The 24,779-nt window shown below is 41.6% G+C and overlaps 1 protein-coding gene across 3 annotated transcripts in view; it reads right to left on the bottom strand.

Annotated features, from left to right (window-relative positions):
- The window catches only part of ANTXR1 (ANTXR cell adhesion molecule 1), a 238,428-nt gene extending 236,824 nt beyond the window's left edge, over positions 1–1,604 (bottom strand). For all 3 annotated transcript variants that reach the window (XM_025353548.1, XM_025353549.1, XM_025353550.1), the window contains exon 1: positions 1,050–1,604. In XM_025353548.1, the coding sequence (XP_025209333.1) occupies positions 1,050–1,201 (152 nt within the window). In that variant the 5' untranslated portion in view covers positions 1,202–1,604. The remainder of the gene's footprint in view (positions 1–1,049) is intronic.
- Positions 1,605–24,779: the final 23,175 nt, after the last annotated feature.

Here is a 24,779-nt window from a genome sequence, read left to right as displayed (position 1 = left end):
CTCCTGGCACTGGAGAGCTCACTCAGTTTTAATGAGCACGGATCTTCTGTGAGGGGCTTTTTATCGTTGAAGCTGGTTTTCAGCAGATAGCATGAAGCTTCTTTGGGTAACTGTGGCTTGGCAGACTTATGGGGATTTGGGAAGTGCTTCATTGGTCAGAATTCAGCTCTCCCTTGAGCAAATCCTAAAGCCTAATCACTATCCTTTTTTTTTTTTTTTTTTTTTTTTGCAAGGAAACCAGGGCTCCTGCACCTCCCTGGTAGCCCACCAGTCAAATGGTCAAGAGCTTGAATTCACCTACATCTGGGGTTCTCGAGTCGAAGGGGAGGGACATTTGGCAATGACTGGAGGCATTTTTAGTTGTCACCGCTAATACAGAAGGAGTGGGGGGCGGGGGATGTTACTGGCATCCAGTGGGCAGAGGACAAGGATGCTGCTAAACATCCTACAACGCACAGGACAGCCCCCACCACAAAGAATTACCAGGCTTCAGTCTCAGAAGTGCCAAGGTTAAGAAACCCTGCCTTTCAATTTCACTCAGTGCCCGGTGAGAAGTATGCATTATATGATTAGGAGCAAAGATAATGCCTTCCGTGGGACAGCATTTCAAAACAAAACAAAACAAAACAAAAAATGCGACAGTTGGCTTTAAAATGCCCAAGCCTCTAACTTTAGGAGCGCCTGTGCCTGCAAGTTCTGTCTTTGGTAAGCAAGCCTTTCCCATCAACACGGGAGGGAGTCACAGAAACTCAGCAAGACAATAGCAGCCTCCAAGCCCCTTGCATGCTCCTGGGACACAGAAAGCAAGACAGAAAAGTCTGTCCCCTTCCTAGCAAGCGGCGTCGCCTCGGCTGCGAGCTCTGGAGCTGAGGCTGGGAGGAGCGCGCCCCAACAAAGGCGCAGCACTCCGCCGCCGCCTGCCGCGCGGTCCCTCTGCGCCCCTGGAGATGCGCGCCTGTCCCCAGGCGACCCTGTCAACGAGCCCGGCCAGGGGCGAAAGCGTCCTCGCCCGCTTAGCCTGGGGTGTGGGGACAACTCGCGGCACTTACTTGTCCAAAATGAAGTACAGGTCAAATCCACCGTAGCAGGCTGGACCCCCATCCTCCCGGCGTCCCCCTTGCCCGGCGCAGATGAGCGCCAGAGTGGCCAAAGAGAGCCACTGGAAGCCGATGCCGAGGGCTCTCCGCTCCGCCGTGGCCATGGCCCGCAGCCCGGGGAGAGCAGGGTCCGCTCCTTCCCACGCTCCGCGAACTCGCCGCGACCCTCAGGGACGCGCCATCCGCGGGCCCCTCCTCGCGGGTCCTTTATTCCCCCTCGCTCCCTCGCAACTCCCCGGAAGCAATTGTCTGGAGGAGTTCAAGGTTTTCCCTCTGGTTTCCGCTCCGATGCTGTTTCTGGGTTTCGGGTTTCAAGGATCCCAATCCTGTCCTCCGCTTCTTGAAAGGGGAGGGCTGTTTCGGGCCGGGGCCGCCGGGCCGCTCCCGAGGCCGCGCCGAGGTTTTGCAATGGAAGGAGTTCTGTCCCGACGGTTCTTTGTCCCAGATATTAAATATGATGGGGTGGGTTTTCAAATTGTTCTTGGTGGGGGGAATGCTTTGCCTTCTCTCCTTCCTCTCTGCCCCCCTTTCTGGTTCTTACGGGGAAGAGAGTTCAAAGGCTGCCACCTTGTGGACAAAAGCGGCGAAAGCACGTGTGGGACCCGCGGGAGTGCGGCGGGGGCGCTTCCAGGCTTCGCGTGTAAATCTCCTTGTCCTTACCATTCTCATGTGAGCTGTGCATGTTTTCTTACTCCTTCCTTCTTCCCACGCACTTTCCCTTTCTGTTTCCATGACCGCCTCTCCATTCTCTCTAGTCAGTCCTTCTATCCCTTCTTTTCCTTTCCTATCCTGCATCTTTTGATAAGGTCACTAAACATTGGATGAGAACTTGTTTCCTCCAAGCACGGTGACTCCGACTCCCCAGGCTAGGACCTTTGCAAACAAGCCATTGTGCAGACGACTAGGGGAAAACGGGGCCTTTGTCGTCTGAGTCATCAGAGTGACCTTACATGCTCTTAGACTGGACCATAAAAGAGACTGTTGGGGTCCGGTCTGAAAGCAGCACAAACAGCCCTACAGAGTGTGGTACTCAGGGCTGCTCCCGGCAAGGAACAGCTGAGCCTTCTAAATTGCCACCATCTGCATCTTTTAGAGATTCTGTGATAATAGTTCTTCTTTTCAGCCTGTCAACTTTGACTTTTTCTCTCTATGTTTGATTTAGGATGAAGGAAGTAAACAGCTTACAAGAGTAGAGATGGTCCAAGCAGTTTGTAATTGGCAGGGAAGTTCTGTGCTAGCCTCTGTAAATTGGAGAATCAGCCTCTGAGCCCCAGTTCCGAGTGGTACCCCAGGTCTAGCTTCCTATTGTCTTCTACTCTGGGAGCCCACAGTGCATATGCATATACTGTTTTCCCAGGATTCTTCCTCTACACACACATCTTCCCCTCCACTTGTGTGCCCCCCAGACCCTTACACCTCAATGTGACAGTCCATGGTGGTTTCCCCCAACATGTGTACCATGGAATCCTAGTGTCTTGGAATGCTCCACTAACCAATAATCATGTTGTCAAATCAGTCTTGAAGACTTGTCGTGCCTAGCACTGACCTGCCTCCAAAATGAACCCAGTGTTTCTCACCTCCTGGAATTCACACACCTTCCACCTTGGGTGAGATTGACCTGTGAGTAATTAATAAGATGGTGTGTGGCTTCTGAGGACAAGCCATGAGAGATGTTGTGGTTTTTCTCTTCTCTCTTGGATCACTCACTGTAGGAGAGCCCACTGCCATATGGTGAGAACATGCAAGCAGCCCCAAGGAGGGGTCCATGTGGTAAGGAACTGAGATCCCTGCTGGCAGCCAACACCACTTTGCCAACGTTGTGAGTGACCCATCTTGGACATAGGTCCCTGAGCTCCTGTGAAGCCTTCAGCTGACTGCAGCCCTGTCTGACATCTTGACTGCAACCTCCCAAGAGACCCCAAACCAGAACCACCCAGCTAAGCCATTCTCTGATTCCTGACCCACAGAAATAAGCTAATTTTTATTAGTATTTTAAGTCTGTAAGTTTGGGGGCAATTTTAAATGTAACAAAAGATCACTAATATATGCCTAGTATCATATTAAAGCCCTCAGAATTTCTGTAGGAAAAAAAAATTGCTGAACTGTGTTTCCCAGACTTACTTGACCTGAAACTTGTTTCATAGGTAACATGTATTAAGCCCATACTTTGGGAATTATTGCTCTCAGGAAAAAATAATTGGAGGGAGATTAAAATACCCTAACCATCCAAGTCTTCCTCTTCCGTATCTTCTTTCTCCTCAAAGGATTGAAAACCCATGCTGACCCCATTGCAGCTCGATTATTTGAAAGACAGTGAGGAAATCTATAGAAATCTGATGGGTAAGGGAAAGCGGAAACAGTGGCCAGAGCTGGTGAGAGAAGACAAGGGATATGACAATGTGATGGAGAGAGTGTTTATGGGATTGGCAAGGAATAGGAAAGGGCTTGAATGTGGAAAGTGGCTAGAGGGGCGGGAGGAATCAGGGAAGTATTAAGAATGTCTTCTCTCACCCTCATGCCCCCAGGGCTGTCTCAGGTTGTTTAGAGTTTAGGTGACAGAGGAATGTGTTGAGAGCTTTACAGGCAAAATAGTTTAGGAAATTACCCCGGAAGGAAGCAGGAGATGTCCTGATAGAGCTCTTCAAAGTTAGAGACACCATTATCCAAGATAGATGAGGGCATAGTTCTTCCAGGGGTGGGAGGAGAGAGGATATTCCGTGGGAAACAAAGTCATGGGGAAGGGGAGAGAGAGTAAGAGGCACCTCTGGACAAAGATGGTATTTTCCAGGGCAGACAGTCAGTGAGAGGAATTCAGATACTTGAGTATCCCAGTGTCTCTGCCTTTCTTCCAGGATTCTAGAAAGAAGTCCATCTCTAGATCTTAAAATGACTCTACGCTTCTCTCCCTCCAGCCCAAGGAAATCCATTCCAGGCTGCCTCTTCTACCTAGAAGGCTTTGCGCCAGCCTCACTCACTGTAGGGAGGTGTCCTCCAAATATTCCCGTGAAGTGAGCTTAAAGTTGAGCTACAGAGATACGGTTATTCGCAAGGAGGGTTTAAATATGACAAAGTTGTCCGTAGTCTATAACAGTGGTAAATGAAGCCTCTTCTGTGATCCTAGCATGTTCACTCAGTGGGGGACATTGTCAGGTGTTATAAATTGGCAACAACTTTTGCCTTGGTTTGTTTGGCCGTAGTGGCCTCATAATTAGTGCTTGTAGAGAAATGGGAGAGGTGGGTCAGTCACTACAGGCTAGACGGGGGCTTGGGGACAGTTTTGATGGGTTCCTGCTAGCATTTTCCAGAATGATTTTACAACTCAGAGACATCTAAATGTCAAGGTCTTCCTACCCAAATGTTACCATCCTCTTGAGGTAATTCTCAGTGTTCTGACTTGGTTGGAGTGTCCTGGTTCCTAATGCTCTCCAAGGACTCCAGTGTTCTGTAAGAGGTGGATCAGCCTTTTCAAGGCCTATAGAGATAGATACATGAGGTTTGCAAGAGACTCTTCTGCTTCTGTAATTCAAGGCAGTGGAAGAACGATATACATGGTGATGTTCAGCCTATAGATGAATATTTCCGGAGTTGGAGAAGTACAGGTAAAAATTAACCATGCACGTGGGAGCAGTCGAATTGTAACCTGGAAGCCTAGGCAGGGAAGGGTTTCTTGCAGTAAGAAATAGTCAACAGAGCCACATGCTGTGGAAATCAGGAGGATAAGCCCTAAGAAAACTCCAGTGATTTGGCACAAGTGTCACTGTCATGAAGGAGCATTCCAGTAAAGTAGTGCAAAGAATGTTAGACTGTGCTGGGTTACCAGGAAGCAGAAAACTCTCTTTCAAGAAGATAAGGGGTAACTTGTAAATGTTCAAATGTTTTATTTGCCACAAGGAGGAATCCCAAGATATTCAAAGGTACCAGGAATTTCAAGGTCCTTGCCTTCCAAAAGATTGGAGAGTTTGTCTGACTAGACTGATTGTCTCAAGGCTTTAGTCCTGCACTCTGATCACTGTTCTACCTGAATTTACTAAACTTCCTTCCTTGAGACAGTAATTATTAAATATGCCCTGCCTATCTACAATATCAACCTCTTAGTAACTCGCTCTCTCTTACTTGCCCTCTACTTTCAAACACATGTGATTGAGCCTTTTTCCCTGGTTGTCAAACACAAAGTTTACTGTCCTAATAATCTATCAAGAACTCACTGGGCACTAAGTACCATTTGTCTGCATTCTTAACAAAGGTTTTAGAAAAGGCTCCAGGTAACCCAGACTACCCTAAAAATTTTTGAGGAAAAAGCATTTTTTCCCTAGAAAAGAAATATTTGCCGCAATATGGAAAAATCTGATACTCTCCATAAAGTTTTATGTCAATCAGGTAGGTCCAATGTTTTCCAAGTTCTTGGAGAACCCTCTAGTCCCTGGGACCACCATAGGCAAAAAGTGAACTGAGTGTTCCCAGAAGCAATTTATCATCTGGGACAACAAAGTGTCTTAAGAATCTGAATCAACTGAGTATTGACTTTTGGTGATAGGGAAAACAAAGATACAGTAATAAAATTAAGCCCAAAGGCAGAACCATAGGCTAGAGCAAGATGTCTTGATGATATCTTATGGGCCAAACCAGCCACAACTTCAGCCTAGAAACAGTCTAGGCTGTTTGAACTCAGCATCCCATTGATACCCTATCCAAAGCCCAAACAAGTCAACCGTAAAAATAAATTCAGTTCAATAAGTCCCTTGACTCATTTAAGGACACTCCAAAACACATCCCAAAGCCCTGCTAACATCTACTCCAATGCAGTGATAAAACCCATTCAACACAGACCCAATCCAACTCTGACCAATTCAGAGCCCTGTGAAAAATCAGCCCCTTTCCTATATCAGTGTCAGCCCAAAGGCAGATCCTGTTTAATCTGGTTTGCATCCCAGCTCAGCTAAGGCCACACAACATCCCTGTGCATCTTAGGTCACAGCCAAGCCTCTGAAGAGCACATTCTTACCAAGGATCCAGTCAAGAGTAACCCATAGTTTATAACAACATACCCTAAAACATCCATTTCAGATGCTCAAAAGGACCCAAAGACTTGTTGAACAAAAGGTTCGTTTCATTTAGACCAGAGACCAGGCCAATCCAACTCAGAACTCAGATGAGAGTGCAAATGGACCAGTACAGTCCAGGGTCCTGACAAGCCCAGAAAGTACAATGCTCAATGAAAGCCTGTATTAAACAAGTCAAGGCCAACACAAATCTAGACACAAGACCAATTCAGCCCAATCCCGTCCAATTCTGCTCAATTCTGGCATAAACGTATTTAAGAGTAGGGTCTTACTTGGAGACACCAGATCAATGCACAACTGAAGATGCCAGCAAAAATCTACCCAAATCCATCAAGCCTGACACCCCTTTGATCATTTTGCTAATGGCCACCATCCAAGTCCCAAGCCAGAGAGACTAGTGATTCTCAAAATGTGTGAGCGTGTGTGTTTTGTGGTTGATGTGGGGAATGGGTACTGTGAAGGTGGGGACAAAGAGATTTGCTCACTCCGAAATAACCAATGGAGCTTTATCAAGGTACCTTCATCTGAAGAATATCAATAATGAGTGTGGGGTTTGAGGAACACATATACTTTTAAATAGTCTTAAAGTGACCCACTTTGTTTCCTTCTTGCTTCAGACCCTCTTCCTCCTGATGTGATCTTTTGAAATAGGTAGAATGAATGAGAATTCCCATATACTGTTTGAGGCCTAGGCAGGACAACACACTGACTAATACTGTAACCTCATGAGAGGCTATTTGGAGCAAAGCACAAGTCCACCAGTTTTAACTGGGTGACTGTGCAAGGTACTTGACCTGTCCACACCACAACTTCCTTTCTGCAAGATGGGGATAATAATATTATGTACCTCATTGAGTTGTTATGCAGTTTCCATGAGATAATGTATGTTATGTGTGGCCCTCAGGAAGTATGCAGTCAATGCTGGCTTTTATTGTTATTGGAGGGTTCTGGGAAATTGCTTGTGAATTTCTTCTTGATATGCAAAAAAATTTTAGAAGAGCCACATTCAGAGCGGCTCACCAGTGAACCAAAGCTATTTCTCTCCTGTGGACATTCACATTATCAACTTTGAGAAACGCAAAGATAAATATTCTAGCTCATCCAGGAACTACTGGGAGATGTTGGTTTCCTAGGATGCATGCAGAAAACAAATAGAAAACATGCTTTGGGGATATCAATTATCTATTGGCAGCCCTGCTGTTTCTGCTAGCCAAAAATGCTGGATAGCTAAGCTTTAGTGGAATGTCTTGAGTACACTGTAATAACCCATGATGCTTCTTTCTGATATTGGGTGTTGAGATCTAGGGATCCATAGGAAAGAGCCATTATTATTCCTTCTCATTAACTCATTCATTCATTTAAAAATAGTTTTTGGATATCTATTATTATATGGAAAACCTTGTGTTTACACTGAAGATACAAAAATAAATACAACCTGGACCTTGAGTTTAGTTAGGAGACAAAACACATAAAACAGGTGTTGGTACAATAATGTGGTTAGTCTGTCTTTTAGAGGAAGCTCAACATGTTCCAATCACTGCACTATGCCAATCCCAAGAAGCAGTTCTGACATTGTGGACTCCTTAGTGAGGCACTGTTGGATCACAACTCGTGAGGGCGAGTCGTGCCAGAAGATGAATGAATTAAAACATGACAAATGTCTCTTCCTACTAGTAATGAGACATTACTTCACTAAGAATATTCAAAAGTGATCAGGGAGGCACCTGTGGCAATGAGACCAAGATCTGGGCTAATTAAGCCACTTCCAGTCTGAGTGAAAGGGATCTCTAGGGTGCTTGCTCTTTTTTATAATCCATCATGGCTTACCAGGGCACAGAAGGACTTGGGGCAGAATTGTAGCTAGTGACAAGGTATACATTTACCTGATGGGTTTGCCCCTGAGCATTGACACCTTAGGGAAGTGCTTGGGAGCACTCAGACCTGGGTTACATTTCTGGCACAGGTTTTCAGGCTGAAATGAATATGTCCAAGATGGGGGTCTAAAAAGTAGGCCTATCCTGGAGCCTCATATGTAAAAGCATTTGTTCTTTCTGTGGCCAAAGTAGCAGTGGGGAGATCATATGCCATTCTTATAAGAGAGTTTCTGTGTCCCTGAGATAGGGATTGATTCATGAAGCTAGGGCAGACTCTTCTCAAAATAGGGAGAGCTGAAGGCATGAATGGTGTTGCTATCCCAGGTCTTGTTTTCCTCTTCGTTATATTTTTCATCAAGTGTTGAAGACTCACCTGCTAGGCAATCTTAATTGTAGTCATAAATGTAGGTACTTAAATTGTGAGCTTAACCCAAAGAAATAGTGAGGTCAATTGATTAACAGATAAAGAACACCAAGGGCCTTTATGGCATAGGGAAATTACTATCTTGGCTTGAAATAGAGGGAAAAACTCCATGAAATTATTACAATCCAAGGGCCAATAAGGAGGAAGTAAAGGTCCAGCCCTAGAATACTGTCCTCTAGAAATCAAATTTGCTCAGAGGCAGAGGCAAAAACCTCAGGTGGTAGAGAAGAAGGGTTTTTAATTTGCTGTCTGAACAGAAAATTATAAAACAGAAGTATGGCAGTAGGTTATTACAACCTTAGTAGGTAATGGTGTCAGCTTAAAGCACAGTGTTTAATCATGTAGTCAATTCAGGAACTGTGGGAAAGAGAAAAACAGGGAAAAAATCCAAATCCTATAAATAGCAATACCCTATGCATATGTAGTAGATGTATTTGGAATGTTTTTTCCACATTTTGACAGTTGCCCATAAATCATGTTCTCCTAAGAAACAAAACAACTATACTCTCTAGTCTTCATTGCGGCTGGAGTTTAGATTTACAAGCTGCAATCCTACTGTGCATCTTCAGTTGAATTACTTTCTCCCTCTCTGAGATGTTTCTTTATATCTTCTTTTCAAAATTTTCAGTGTATTGTCATTCACTCTGCACTGATACTGCTGCTTCATATTTAATTGCAAAATTATAATCCTGAAGACGCTTACATGAATTTTATACTCAGGAACAGTGTGTAGGCTAAAGAGCTTTGGAAGTCATGAATGTACGAGTTGAAGCTATGAGTGTGCTTAAATACCACCTTGGGCTAAGTGAAGAAAGTAGTAAGAACTGAGGGCAAGGATGGAGCCCAGGGGAGCACCAACATCTTTACAGAGCTTGACTTAGAAAGGGGAAACAAGAAGGGAAACAGGCATTTCTAGAAGAGAATAGTCATGAATATCAATTGGGGTAGGAAGGTCAAGAAGATAAGAACTTAAAGCTGTTCATTAGATTTGGCAGCTAGGAGTTCTTTAGTGATCTTTATGAAAGAAGCTTTGTGGAAATTTGGGAGAATAATTTATATTTCAGTGAACAGAAAAGTGTATGAAGCATTGAGATGAAGATGGTAGATGGAACACACCCATCTAAGTCTGCTCTCTCTCAAAATCTCACTAAAACCAAAGCATGGGAAGTAAACGTCATCATAATCAACAACAACAACAACAATAATGAGTCCCAAAAGGATGGGAAAAAGAGGAAGAGGGAACAATGTCAATATAAATCTAACAGCTGGAAAGTTGCATCTAACCTGACAATGGGAAAAGTGATGAACCCTCTGTATCCGTATTGCAGAATCACTGGTACTGAGGGATACAGCATGGGGCTTAAATAAAGAAGGTGATTGAAGGCTCTTTAAAAAGTAACTAGATTCCCAGATGCTCTCTGGGTAGAAAATCTTCCTCAACTTTAGCAGAAGATTGGAATGTCATTCTCTGATAAAAATAAAACAGGGTTTGGACTGGGGGACGCCAGGCATAGCTGAGGCCATCGGTTCTGTACTGAAAATAGGGGAGTTGTGGGAGTAGAGGAGTACTGAATGCACTGAATGCTTAAGGCTCAGACCTTCAGCTCTATTCCCTCACTGATCTCCATGAGTGCTGGGATCCAGATCATTACCTTCCAGTTAGGAAATATATATATATATATATATATAATATAAATATATATATTTGAATGGAGTCTCACTCTGTTGCCCAGGCTGGACTGCAGTGGCACCAGGCAGGAGATTGAAATGTTTTCTATTGGGAATTTGTCATCTCAAGAAAAAAACTCTAAAAATACTAACATCAGGGCTTTTTCAATGACTGACCGGGCCCAGTCACTCCGCAAAGAAGCCTAAAGAAGACAAGCTCCACTCACAGACTTTGAGCTTCTAATCAGTCACCACACTTAGACATGAACAGATGAACCATAATGACCACACATTCACAGAAAGGATGTGTAACGGTTTGGCTCTGTGTCCCTACCCAAATCTCACGTCCAATTTTAATCCCCAGTGTGGGAGGAGGGGACTGGTGGGAGATGATTGCGTTACTTCACCCTTGCCGTTTTTGTGATAGTGAGTGAGTTCTTATGAGATCTGGTTATTTAAAAGTGTGTAGCACTTCCCTTTTCTCCCTCTTCCTCCCGCTCCTACCATGTAAGATGTGTCTGCTTCCCTTTTGCCTTCCGCCATGATTGTAAGTTTCCTGAGGCCTCCCCAGAAGCAGAAGCCAGTATGCCACAGAAAACCTCTTTTCTTTATAAATTACCCAGTCTCAGGTATGTCTTTATAGTAGTGTGAGAATGGACTAATATAGACTGTGTTATAAAAGATTGAGACAAACATACACATACACACAGAAGAAAAGCACTTAGAGGTAACAGAGACTATGTTGAAAGGAGAGGTTCTTCCCTAAATTGCTATTTTCAGAATGTTGAGAGAAGATATTACATCCATAAAATAAAAAGACAATGCTAGAAAAAGGAGCATTCAAATAAAAAAAAAACTTTGAGAAATTATGACACAATAGTATAATTTAAAAAACACAACAGAATATTAGAAAAATAAGCTTGAAGACTTTTTTTTTTTAGGAAGTAGAGCAAAAAAGACAATGCAATGAAAAAGAGAAGAAAAAATGTAAATAATGCACAAGTGCAGGAGGTCCAATATCTGAATAATATAATCATAGAATGGGAGAACAGGGAAAATAAAGGGAAAAAATGTGGCACAGATATACACCATGGAATACTACACAGCCATAAAAAGAATGAGATCATGTCCTTTGCAGCAATCTGAATGGAGCTAGAGGCCATTATCCTAAGTGAATTAATGCAGAAACAGAAAACCAAATACTGCATGTTCTCACCTATAAGCAGGAGCTAAATATTGAGTACACATGGACACAAAGAAGGAAACAGTAGACATTGGAGCCTAATGAAGGGTGGAGCAGGAGAAGAGGGTGAGGGTCAAAAAACCACCTATTGGGTACTATGCTCATTATCTGGTGGCAAAATAATCTGCACACCAAACCCCCAAGACATGCAATTTACCCATGTAACAAACCTGCACGTGTACCCCTGAACCTAAAATAAAAGTTGGAAGTTTTTGGCCAGGGAGATCAGGCAAAAGAAAGAAATAAAGGGTGTTCACATAGGAAGAGAGGGAGTGCCAATGACATGATCCTATATCTAGAAAACCTCACTGTTTCAGCCCAAAAGCTTCTTAAGCTGATAAACAACTTCATCAAAGTCTCAGGATACAAAGTCAATGTGCAAAATTTGCTAGCATTTCTATACACTAATAATAGGCACGCAGACAGCCAAATCATGAATGAACTTCCATTCACAAACGCTACAAAGAGAATAAAATACCTAGGAATACAGCTAACAAGGAAGGTGAAGCACCTCTTCAAAGAGGACTACAAACCACTTCTCAAGGAAATCAGGGAGCATACAAATGGAAAGACATTCCGTGCTCATGGATAGAGTCAATATTGTAAAAATGGCCATACTGCACAAAGCAATTTATAGATTCAATGCAATTCCCATTAAACTACCATTGACATTCTTCACAGAATTAGAAAAAACTATTTTAAAATTCATATGGAACCAAAAAATAGCCTGTATAGCCAAAATAATCCTAAGCAAAAAGAATAAAGCTGGAGGCATCACGCTACCTGACTTTAAACTATACAACAAGGCTACCATAACCAAAACACCATGGTACTGGCATAAAAACAGACACATAGACCAATGGAACAGAATAGGGAACTCAGAAATGAGACTGCACAATCACGTGATCTTTGACAAACCTGACAACAACAAATAATGGACAACAAATTTCATATTTAATACATGGTGCTGGGAGAACTGGCTAGTCATATACAGAAAATTGAAACTGGATCACTTCCTTAAACTTTATACAAAAATTGACTCAAGATGGATTAAAGACAAATGTGACAACCAAAACTATAAAAACCATGGGAAAAAATCTAGGCAATACCATTCAGGACATAGGCACGGGCAAAGATTTTATGATGAAAACAACAAAAGCAATTGCAACAGAAGCAAAAGTTAACCAATGGGATCTAATTAAACTAAAGAGCTTCTGTGTAGCAAAAGAAACTATCATTAGACTGTACAGACAACCTGCAGAATAAGAGAAAATTTTTGCAATCTATCAGTCTGACACAGGTCTAATATCCAGAGCCTGCAAGGAACTTAAACAAATTTACAAGAAAAAAACAACCCAGTCAAAAAGTGGGCAAAGGACATGAACAGACACTTCTCAAAAGAAGACAGTGATGCAGCCAACAAATATGAAAAAAAGCTCATCACTGATTATTAGAGAAATGCAAATCAAAACCACAATGAGATACTGTCTTACGCCAGTCAGAATGGCAATTGTTAAAAAGTCAAGAAACAACAGATACTGGCAAGGTTGCAGAGACAAAGGAATGCTTTTACACTGTTAGTGAGAATATAAGTTATTTCAACCATTGTGGAAAATAATGTGGTGATTCCTCAAAGATCTAGAAGCAGAAACACCATTTGACCCAGCAATCCGATTACTGGATATATACCCAAGGAATAGAAATCGTTCTATTATAAAGATATATGCATGCATATGTTAACTACAGCACTATTTTCAATAGCAGAGACATGGAACCAACCCCCAAACCCGTCAATGATAGACTGGATAAAGAAAATGTGGTACATATATACCACGGAATACTATGCAGCCATAAAAAGGAATGAGATCTTGTCCTTTGCAGGGACATAGATGGAACTAGAAGCTGTTGTCCTCAGCAAACTAGCATGGGAATAGAAAACCAAACACTGCATGTTCTTACTTATAAGTGGGAGTTGAACAATGAGAACACATGGACACATGGGGAGGTGGGGAACAACACACTCTGGGGACTATCAGGGGTTTGAGGGGAAGGAGAGCATAGGAGAAAAGCTAATAAATACTGGGCTTAATTCCTAGGTAATGAGTTGATCTGTGCAGCAAACCACCCTGGCACACATTCACCTCTGTAACAAATCTGGAAATCCTGCATATGTACCCTGGAACTTAAAATAAAAGTTGATTTAAAAAAGAAAAAAAATCATGGAGAAAATTTCTTAGAACGAAGGACATGAGTGTCTAGTTTGAAAAAATGTTCTGAGTTCCCTGAATAAAGCTAAAAATAGACCTACTCCAAGCTGATTATTACATTTCAGAATATTTGGGACAGAGAGAAGGCTTTGTAAGATTCTAGAGGGAAAAATCAGGTCATGTAAGGAGAATCAGGAATTAAAATGACCTTGGGTTCCTCAACAGCAACATTTGAAGCCAGCAGATAATAGAGGAAAATTATTTACAACCCAGATTTCCATGCATAGTCAAACTGTCAATGAAATGTTGAGGTAGAATAAGACATGTTCCAATATGTGAGATCTCAAGAAATTTACCTGCCATGCATATGTTCTCAAGATGGTGCTGGACGAGATGCACCAAAATGAAAGAGGAAAGCAAGAAAGGAAGACTTGATACCAAGAAAACAGGGAACCCACCTGTGATAGCTAACTTTATGTGTCAACTTGGCTAAGTTATGGTGGCCAGTTGTTTGGTCAAATACCAGTTTTCATTTTGCTGTGAAAGTGTTTTTTAGATGGTGTTAATATTTAAATCAGTGGACTTTGAGTAAAGCAGATTACCTGTCCTTTGTGGTGGGCTTCATCTAATCAGTTTAAGGCCTTGACAGAAAAGGCCTTCTCCTGTGGAGAAGAAGGAATTCTGCCTCCAGTGCACCTTGGGACTCAAGACTGTAAGAATTCAACTCTTCCCTGGGTCTCTAGCCTGCTCTACAGATTTTTGACTTTCCAGTCCCCACAATTGCATGAGTCAATTCCTTACAATAAGTATCTTTCTTCCTCTTTCCCTTCCCCACCTCTCTCTCTCTCTCTCTCTCTGTCTCCAAACACACATATCCTATTGGTTCTATGTCTCTGGAGAACCCTGCCTAATACACCAACCCAGGAGAAAGGCAAAGGGAATTCTTAGGATGACAGTAAAGGGCCACCCTAGGGGGATGGCTGTGCAGATGGCCTGGAGAACAGCCATTCCAGAGAGAAGGAGAAAGAAGGTTCTTAAAAGGATACTACCAAGAAGGAAAAGAGAAATTATTAATAATAGCTACCTCGATGTGATTGACATTGGAGAGCTAAGCCTCACTTCTAAAATAGAAAGTCAATAGATAATGTCTGAGACTGATGAATCAAAATATATCAGTGTATGCATATCATTGAGAAACATGGCAATGTAGAAATGACAAGATTTAGTTGAAATAGTTGAAAAGGTCTAGGGACACGGAGAATGGTGAGATAGAAAATGAGAGCATTTTGTTATGTGCCTTAAAGACAATTTGACTTTTAAACTATGCACATTTATTATTTGGAGTAAAAATTTACAGCATTTTATTTCATTATTTTTATTTATTTATTTATTTATTTTTGAGACGGAGTCTCACCCTGTCACACAGGCTGGATTGCAGTGGTGCAATCTCGGTTCACTGCAGCCTCTGCCCCCTGGGTTGAAGCGATTCTCCTGCCTCGGTCTCCTGAGTAGCTGGGATTACAGGCACCTGCCACCATACTCGGTTGTTTGTGTGTGTGTGTATTTTTTAGTAGATATGGAGTTTCACCATGTTAGCCAGGCTGGTCTCTAACTCCTGGCCTCAAGTGATCCTCCTGCCTTGGCCTCCCAAAGTGCTGGGATTACAGGCATGAGCCACTGTACTCGGCAAAAAATTTACAGTATTTTAAAAAAAGAGATGCTTTAGATTTTTCTAATGGTTCTGCTAAGGAATCCTGCTAAGTTTGCTTCATCCTAATGCGCTATTAGCACAATGAAATGTTAGGCCATTAAAAGTGACAATCACATGAACTAGGTATCAATACATGAAGACGTTTATAAAATAATGTTGACAAAATTGAAAAAGTTGAAAAAAAACTGCACAGAGTAATTTATAAACATTGAAAGCAACACTAAAAATCATATATATACATAAATCATGCATACATACACAGTAAAAATTATATATACATATAATACATTGCCTCAATGTTTATAAATTGCTCTGTGTGTTCTTTGTTTTATAAACACCACACCACACACGCACATACACCACTTAACAGTTATAATTAAAATGTAAAATAATACCCAACGTTATGAGAATGATTTAATAAGTTTTGGATCGGTAACAAAGTCTATGTAGCCATCACAAATAAAGCACATGAAGCCTGTAAAACATGAGAAAGTGATATCATTGTGCATTCTCACAAAAAATAAATGTACAATATATGGAGCTTATGTTGGCAACTATGAAAAATGTTCATATGGATAAGAGCTCAAAAGTAAATGTTACAAATCACACAGTGTCAAAAACAAACAGTAAATTGAAGGGGAGGCAGTAGATACAGTGAGTGTAAAAAGTTAACTGTGAAGCTATAAAATGGGCAATAGTTGGGTTAGAGTAGGCAGTAAGGAAACAAATACAAGGTTGAAGGAGCTTTTGTGTTTGCTTGTTTGTGTGATTTTTTTTAAGTTGGGAGTTAAGTAGATATCCTTGTCTGAAAAGGAAGCTAAGGAAATGTAGAGGCTGGCAATAAGAGAGACAGAAAGAGAGAGAAAGAGAGCTAGAGAGAGTTGGATTCAGGGGTTAGCAATGACCAAAGAAATGAATTATTGTATGACCAGAACTCTGTTAAAGGCTTACATGAATGCCATAGTTCCATTAAGACTCACAACTGTGATTCTGATATTATGCTCCTCATTCTGTGAACGAAAATCTGACAGTTGTCAAATATCTTTGTTAAAAATCCATGTGGCTGTAAAGGATAGAGCTGGGATGCTCCTTTGTCCATGTCACCCGTTGAGACAAAGGAAAGCTTGCCGATAAGTCTGTAAGTGGGAAGGTGAGGAGTTGAACAAGTTTTGAAAGTTTAGGTTTGAATCTGATAATCCTTTTTTTTTTTTTTTGCAATTGTTTCCATGACTGAAATTTCTAGGAGCTAGATTTTCTGAATCCCATTCATAACACAGTGCTTGGCTTTGTTATTTCTTTATTCTACTGCAGGATGTTGATTTTTGTGTCACCAACTTGCAATTTGTCTAGTTCCTTTGAATCCTTTAAATGACTGTTTAATCCTCATGTTTCGGTAAGTGGATGACAGGGATTCTTCCTTTGACTTACAAAAGGGATGAAAGTCCTTGAATTCAAACAAGGGGTTGTTGCTTTATTTACTGTAAAATTATTTTTGCAGAGCAAATGTATAAAGCAAGTAAACAGGAAGAAATCACTTGAATAAAACTGTTGTAATTGCGTTTGGTTTCCAAGAACGTTGTTGGGCTCCTGTGGACATCCCTATGCTCTGATGGGTGGGAGTCTCATGGGGAGCTGAGCCCCATGAGATCTGCCAGGGACTTTTCAGTGGCTCTCAGGCACTCTGTAGAGCTTCATATGCCTGCCCATATGCTTGTCTTCCCCAGAGCTTGTGAAATAGGAGAAGTCAGTGCAGAATTCTGGTGAATCAGATTCTCAGATGCCTCTTGAATATGGCATCAAGTACATTTAGGCTCAAATGCAAAGATCATCTACTAGTCAAGTCTAAGAGTCAATTCAATTCACCTTAAGTCTGAATCATTCTGAGTCCCCATGAATGAGGAGTGTTAGGGAAACGTACATGCATCAGAACTCTGAACAGCCACCCCCTTTCAGCCCCTGGAAAGGCTTAAACTTGCATGTGTCCACTCTCAGTGAGTTGCTGCCAAACTAATTCTGTTTACCTCCCACACCATGGACACCTTCCCCACTTTGAAGTGAAAGGGATTGGAGAGGGAGCTGAGCTAATGCTAAAAGCAGCCCTGGAAAGGAGAGACAGGACCAACACCAAGAGGGAACTCTGGTGAGTCTGGGGATGAGAAGATTCTCTAGCCACCAGCGTTCTGCATGGCTTTGGTGACCAGTGGAAATATTAGCATTGGCCAGCCTTCTGCCTCCCTACTGCTGCAAAATAAACCACCCTAAAACATGATTTCTTAAAACAATGATTTATTACTTCCCATGGTTCTGAGGACTGACTGGGGCTCAGCTGGGAAGCAGTCATTTGGGGTCTCCCATATGACTGCAGCAAGATATCAGCTGGACTCTGGTCATCTGAAGGATCAACTGGGCTGGAAGTTCAAGTGGCCCACTGGTATAGCTAACAGCTGATGCTGGCTGTTGGCTGGAAGCTCAGCTGGGGTTGTAAATTTTGACACGTACATGTGGCCTCCCCATGTGGCTTGGGCTTCTTCCAGTTTGGCCTTTGGGCTTCAGAGGGAGTTGTCCTAAAGTGGGCATTCCAATGACTCAGGCGGAGGTGACAAGTCTTCTTATGTGTTAACCTTAGGAGTCTCAGACTGTCACTTCTGCTTCTCTATCTTGGCCAAGGGAAGTCACAAAGTTTAGCTTGGATTTGAAGGAAGAGAATTATGCTCTACTTTTTGATTCATGGAAAAGCATGACAATAAAGTAAGGGAAGAAATTGATGGAAGCCATATTTGACTGCCTCCCACAGCCTGAAAAGAATTCAGCCAGGGCACTATAGCAATGGGTCTGGAGTGTGTGTAATGAAATGACACAAATGGTTATTAAATGCTTAATATGTATCACACATCATTGCATTTTATCTTTTCAACAACCCTATGCGGTAGTAGAGCAGATTGGATTTTCAGCTCTAATTCTTCACCACCCCCTTTTGCCATCTAACTGTTGAGTGCCTTTCACATGAGAAGTACACAAAGGGGTTATTTCCCTGCACCTTGACTTTTGGCTTGATCATAAAACTTATTTTGGCCCGTGGGATAAAAGTAAATGTGATGCAAACAGGGATTTATGTGGTAGACCATGCTCCACGAGAAGGGCTTCTCCCTGGAGGTGCTGCCCTTTCCACCTGGAGCCCAGAATGAGGGACGTGGGGCACACTGGAGCCAGATGGACTTAGAGATTGAAGCAGAGATGCTCAGCCAAGTCCAGCCTCAGTCAGCTAGTTTCCAGCTAGCTGACCATTGATGGGTGCAAAATGCTTGTTATTGAATACTACTAAGATTTTGTAGTTGGTTGTAATAGTTGACAATAGTAGGCATTATTAACTCCATTTCTCCCCTGAGGCCCTGAGCAGTTAATTAACTTAGCTAGGAACCAGTTTTTGAATCCAGCTCTGGCTAATCCACCACCCCACACTGTCTGCCACACGGGTATCATAGGCAGGTGTGGCCAAACACCTAGGAAGTCTTACAGATTGCTGACAGTTTTGATCTTGGGGGGTGTGTGGGTTGGGAAGGAGGTTGCTGCACTGTGTTTCACTGTTTCTTGAATAATTTCCACTGAAGAGATGAAAAGCTGAGTAGGGAGGACCCATCTCCATTGCTCAAGCATGAAAGAGAGCATTGTTGATTTGACCGCCTTGTGCGATTAGCTAAAGAACTCAAAAGGCCTGGGAGGGCGTCGGTCTCACTGAGATTAGCTCTCGTGCACGTGTGTGTGTGTGTGTGTGTGTGTGTATGCACGCGCAGGCACGCATGTGTGCTCCCCAAAGCTCTGGCGCTTGGTACTCTTGACAATGAGAACAAAGGATTTAGCATTCATCTAAGACTTAGCTTTTGTTATTGATGCAAATTAAAGCTCTTTTTTTCATAAGCCGTGTTTGCTTTCCCACTGAATGATATTCGAGTAAATGTCTGAGAGGAAAATACTGGAGTCAGAGAGAGAGAGAGCCAAACCTGAGGCCTGGTCCTGGTTTGGCCCGGGTGGTTCTGAGAGAGTCCCTTTGACTTGCTAAGGCTCAGTCTCTGTATGGCATCATGGCATCTGCCCTCGCCACTTCTTGCCGTGAGAGGCAGATGACACCCCCATGGTGGAGAAACGCACACCTTCATCCAACAGGTGGTAGATGAGCAAATCTGTATATTTCTGGAAAATAAATTATTAATTCATATCTAAGACCTAGATAGATGAGATTTAATTTTTTTTTTTTTTTTTGCCTTTTTAATAAAAAATGCATGTGGGGCCTGCCTCTGTTAGAATCTGGCTGCAGTCTGTCCAGGTCACTGCTAAACATGGCCATTGTTCACTGCAGCCAAGCCAGACCAAAGACAGAGACATCAGCAGCTCAACAATTGCCCCTCCCATTCCTCAGCTTCAGGGTCACTACAGCCCTATCACACGTACCAGTCCCACTGGCCACCGGCCAGACCCTCAAAGCCTCTTGACAAGGCCATGGGTGGGGTCTGCCATTGACTCATCTCCCTTTCCAGCCTGTGGCCAAGGCAGCATTTTAAGCCTATATATTAACTCTCCTCTCTTCTATATTCCCTTTGAACTGAACAAATAATACAAAAATAGAGTAAAAATTTGTCCTAGCAGTAGAATAGATGAAGGATGCTATTGAAAAGCCAAAATCTGAAAAGTTTTTGTTACGTATAATATAATGAAGGACAGGTCTGAGGGAAGTACCAACGAGCTCATGATTAAAAAACAAACAAACAAACGAAAACAGTACTCGAACAGTACATTAATGGGACTTACAGCTAAGCCCCAAGGGGGCTGGATGTGAAAGCAGGACAAGGAGGATCTAGATGCAGTCAAACCTCTAATCTGCAAATGATTCATGGTCCATGCCAGCAGGAGAGCAGGTGACTGAAGCAACAGCTCCAGTTTCCATTTCACTCCGGTAACTTGCAAGACATTTCAGCAACAAGGTTATGATGAGAATTGCCATTGTACGCAAGAAAGGGGCCATTGCCCAAGCCTGACTTCAGCAGCACCACCAACAACCTGGTAAAGAAAACATTTGGCTCAGTGGGAATGTTTCCAACACTGAGGGTGCCTCTGGCCAGACCTCTACCTTGACACAAATACTGCTGTGTTCATAAAAGGAGAAGACAGAATTGAAGGCAGTTGCCCCTGGGCAAGGTCTGACTCTGCCCACGACGTCTGGATTTTCAAGAGTAATAGGCATGCAGGGTGTGAAGGGCTTTGACACTTGTTCCAAGCAAGAGAAGCATGCTGATGTAGGGAAGATAGCAAGGGTGTCAGCTGCTTTAATGGTCCCCTAACTAGCGAATCCTATTAGAAGACCAAGTTAACTGTAGGCAGTACCAAAGTTGTGCCCAGCAGGGACATGCCTGCTATGCTAAGGGCCTCTGTTTTGGGGCTTTCTGCATATCACTCACACATAATACTTATCAAGCAAAGCAAAAAATTCAGAAGATTTCACGGAGATTTTAGTTGTCGAAATGAATGAAGGCAGGGGACACATTACATACCCAAGTTGTTTGAAGGGATGTTCTGCTAACTTGGTTCGATTGTGTCTACAGCTGCATGCCATGAAAATTTGTCCTGTGTTCCATCTGATTGTTTGTAATTTTCTGAGATGAGATATGAACTTGCTTCAAACATAAAGAAATTGACTTTGTCACTTTTTAGTAGGCACCAAAATTTTCAGGAATGCATGTACATTTAGGGAAGGCTGTATTTCCTTTGTTTAGAACACTGTCAGGAATGGTTTGCCATTTCAGAAAAATCATGTCGTCAGTGCAACACAGCTTGTGACACTTAAGCTATTGCCAGCAGATATGTATACGAGTCTGCATTCCATGGTGATTCCACTTCCTGGTGCAAACATCTAAGTATTGAAGTTTTTCATATTTTATTTTCGTGATTTGAACTGTCAGAAACTGACAGAAACATCTTCCCATTTTGTAGCTTTGCTAGTTTCTTTTAGCATTTACAATAGTTTTTTTGGTGTTATGCATCTTCAATCTATGTAATTTTGTTTCTAAACTTCATGACTTCAATGTAGATTGAATGTTTTGTTATCATAAAGGACCTTCTATTATTTTATTCACTAATCTTGCCACAAATTGTTCTTTTTGACAATATTACCATCCCTGATTTTGTTATTTATTTAAAGTGTATCTATACATTCCTTCCAATTTCTTTTTTTCACATTATCAATGTTTCTTTAGTTTTGTCTTTTGTAATATCTAGACTTTTAAACAAAATCTCAATCTTTATCTTTGAATAAAGTAGTTCAATCTAGTCACTTTAAAAACTTATAATTTTGAAACACCAGATGCCACCAGAAGCTGAAGAAGCAAGGAGGAACTCTCCTCATATAGCCCTGCTGACACCTCAACTTCAAATTTCTGGCTTCCAGAACTAGGAGAAAATAAATTTCTGTTATCTTAAGCCACTGAGTTTGTAGTAATTTGGCACGGCAGCCCTGAGAAACAAATACAATAACCTTGACATCTTTGAAGACTTCCATCAGATCTTTTGTAAAATGTCCCTTGGTTTGGATGTGTCTGAAGTTTTCCCATGATTATACCGGGGTTATGGATTTGGGAGAAGAATACGAGCAAGGTGAAGAGCACATCATTTGAGAGGGCACAAGATATCAACCTGTTGAATGTTGATGATGTTCACCTTGATCACTTGGTGAAGGTGGTGTCAGCCAGATTTCTCCATTGTAAAGTCACTATTTTTTCCTTTCTATGTTCTGTATGCTAGAAGCGTGTCACTGAGTCCAACCTATGCTCAAAGGAAGAGAATTAAACTCCACCTTCTGTAATTTTACCTTCTACTTTGAATCTTGGAACTGACACATCTTCTTTTCAAATATCCCTGGAATGTTTTCAAAAATTGATCTAGACTTGAGAAAAGCTCTATAAATTCCAGTTGGAGATTCACATGCCATATTCATTAACTATAATGAAATAAAACTATAAATTAACAATAAAAGAACAAATGACATAACAATTCAAAATATGGTCCTACAATATTTTTTGTCATTGAAGTAATAAAACATGTAGTTATTGGCTTTTAAAATAAATAATAATGATATCAAGAATATATGTCGAAAATTAAGGAACTAAGTCAGTTATATACAGAAGAAATTAACGATGGTAAATGGTTTTATTGTTTAATATAAAAGGAATGATAAATTAAACTTAAGGAGAGTAAGAATTTAAAAATTAGTAAGTAATATTAAAGAAAACATACGCTGATGACTTATAAAACAAAAAAAGGAGAGAATTGATAAGCAAACCCCAGATCAACTTGGGGTTATCTTAACACTAGGCAGAGCCTAGTGTTAAGCCTTGCCTAGTGTTAAGATGACACACACTCGGTTGCAGAAGTCATCTGGTTGAACTATCGCAGCTTGGGCAGGAATCTGCACCAGGAGACAAATCTTGGCAATTCAGTGTTCAACCTTAACCTCATGTCTGACAATCACAAGTTTCAGGAGGGGCAGCTTTGTTCTGATTCAATTGTGGGCCACAAGAGCAAGCATCCAGGCCTCTCTTTCAAGTATCTAGGTTTCAGCATCAGAACCAGACCTTCTGTTTAGGGAACAGCAGCAGCTGCAATTCAGCTTATTCTGGCAGCCATTGAGGAATCTTCCAGGCTCAGTGAGACATGTATGGTTCTGGCTTCATGTAGAGCTAAGAGTGACCAGGAAGGCCCTTCAGACACAAATATACTCCCATGACGGTACAGACATGGTAGGCAAAGCCCTAGGGAGACAGAAAGTCTAGAATCTGGCAAATCTTGGCAAATGAGTTTCGAGTGTATTACCAGTGAGCTATTATTTGCACCCCAACTGTAAGGCAGGATACTCCAGTTATCTAGAAATAATTTATTAGGAGCTGAAGTCCATTTTCTGATTAAGCTAAATGTTTTATCTTGCATTATGAAACTGACCTTTTAATAACGCTCAAATCATAGAAAGAACATTAAAAAATCTGAGCAAAGTTCTATCCTCCTAGTTCATTTAAAATAATCCATTCAAATATAAACATTTAAAAGTTTATTTTATTAATTTCTTTCTTTTTTTCCAAGTTAAGGTAATCTACCAAATATTAGATAAATGAGATAAAATAAATCTTTCAATGTATCTATGACAAACTGATTGTTGGAATTCTGTGTAGTGATGAGAAAAATAGAAATATAAGTTGAGGATATCTGCTATCACTTTTGTATTTTCTTTGTACTTAATGGTTTAACCAATGCAATTAGGCCAAAAACAAGTGAGAAAGAGAAAAAAATGAAAGAAAGAAAATGAGAGAAATGGAGGTAGGGAGAGACAGAAAGGAAGAAAGAAATAATATGCAGTACATATTATAAAAAGGAAATACATGATCAAATTCACAGACATTATTATCTCCACAAGAGTACCTTTACTTTGGAAGCCAGTTGCATGTCACCAGATCACCCTCCCCTCTGACCAGCCAGCCACAAATTCAGCCTAGTTTGAATATGTGGGTGGATATTATTTAAATGTAAGGTCTGGCACGTTTTCTCTTGTGCCTTTTTTTTTTTTTTTTTTTTTGAGACAGGATATTGCTCTGTCTCCCAAGCTGGAGTACAGTGGTACGATCTCTACTCACTGCAACCTCTGCCTTCCAGGTTCAAATGATTCTCCTGCTTCAGCCTCCCGAGTAGCTGGGATTACAGGTGCCCACCATCACACCCAGTTAATTTTTGTATTTTTAGTAAAGACAGGGTTTCTCCATGTTGGTCAGCCTAGTATTGAACTCCCAACCTCAAGTGGTCCAACTGCTCCGGCCTCCCAAAGTACTGGGATTACAGGCGGGAAGCACTGTGGCCAGCCTCTTATGCCTTAATTTGATTGTGCTGATATTCTTGATTGATTATTTATAAACTTTCAAATATTTGGGAAATTAAAACTCAATGAATATATGTATCTATCAAAATAAAATTCCTTAGAAAAATTGACTTATAGGTTAAAATGTATTAGTGAATGTTCTGGAAGGATCCAATTGCTGGAGGTTTGTTTTAAATGATACAGTTATGTCAGATAAACTCTTAGATAAGCCCTTGCCTTGCCCATTATTATAGTATCTACAATTGGGCAGAGACCAGAAAGATACTGTAATAATGGGCAAGGGCTTATCTAAAATATTTTTTGTTAATGTTGCTCTCTGAGAGGTCTCTAATAGGATATTATCTGCTCCTCTCTGGTGTCTCTTGGGGTCATGAAGTCAGGAAAACTTCTGATGACCCTGCAAGTCAGCCAGCTCTGTGTATGCTCTGCATCTCCCAATTCCAATAGGCCAAGTGCAGAAGGTGAACCGTGGCCTGGTGTCAGTTACTCAGGTCATCCCCAAGGCCAAACAAAACTGCAAATGGAAAGCTGTGCACAGCAGGCTTCTCAGCGGTGATTTAGAATCTTGCAGAGAGCAGGGCTTGGCC

Source organism: Theropithecus gelada, chromosome 13 (assembly GCF_003255815.1).
Source record: "Theropithecus gelada isolate Dixy chromosome 13, Tgel_1.0, whole genome shotgun sequence".
Taxonomy (NCBI): Eukaryota; Metazoa; Chordata; class Mammalia; order Primates; family Cercopithecidae; genus Theropithecus; species Theropithecus gelada.
The sequence above is the reverse complement of the archived record's forward strand: the minus strand, read 5'-3'. Positions and strand labels throughout refer to the sequence as shown.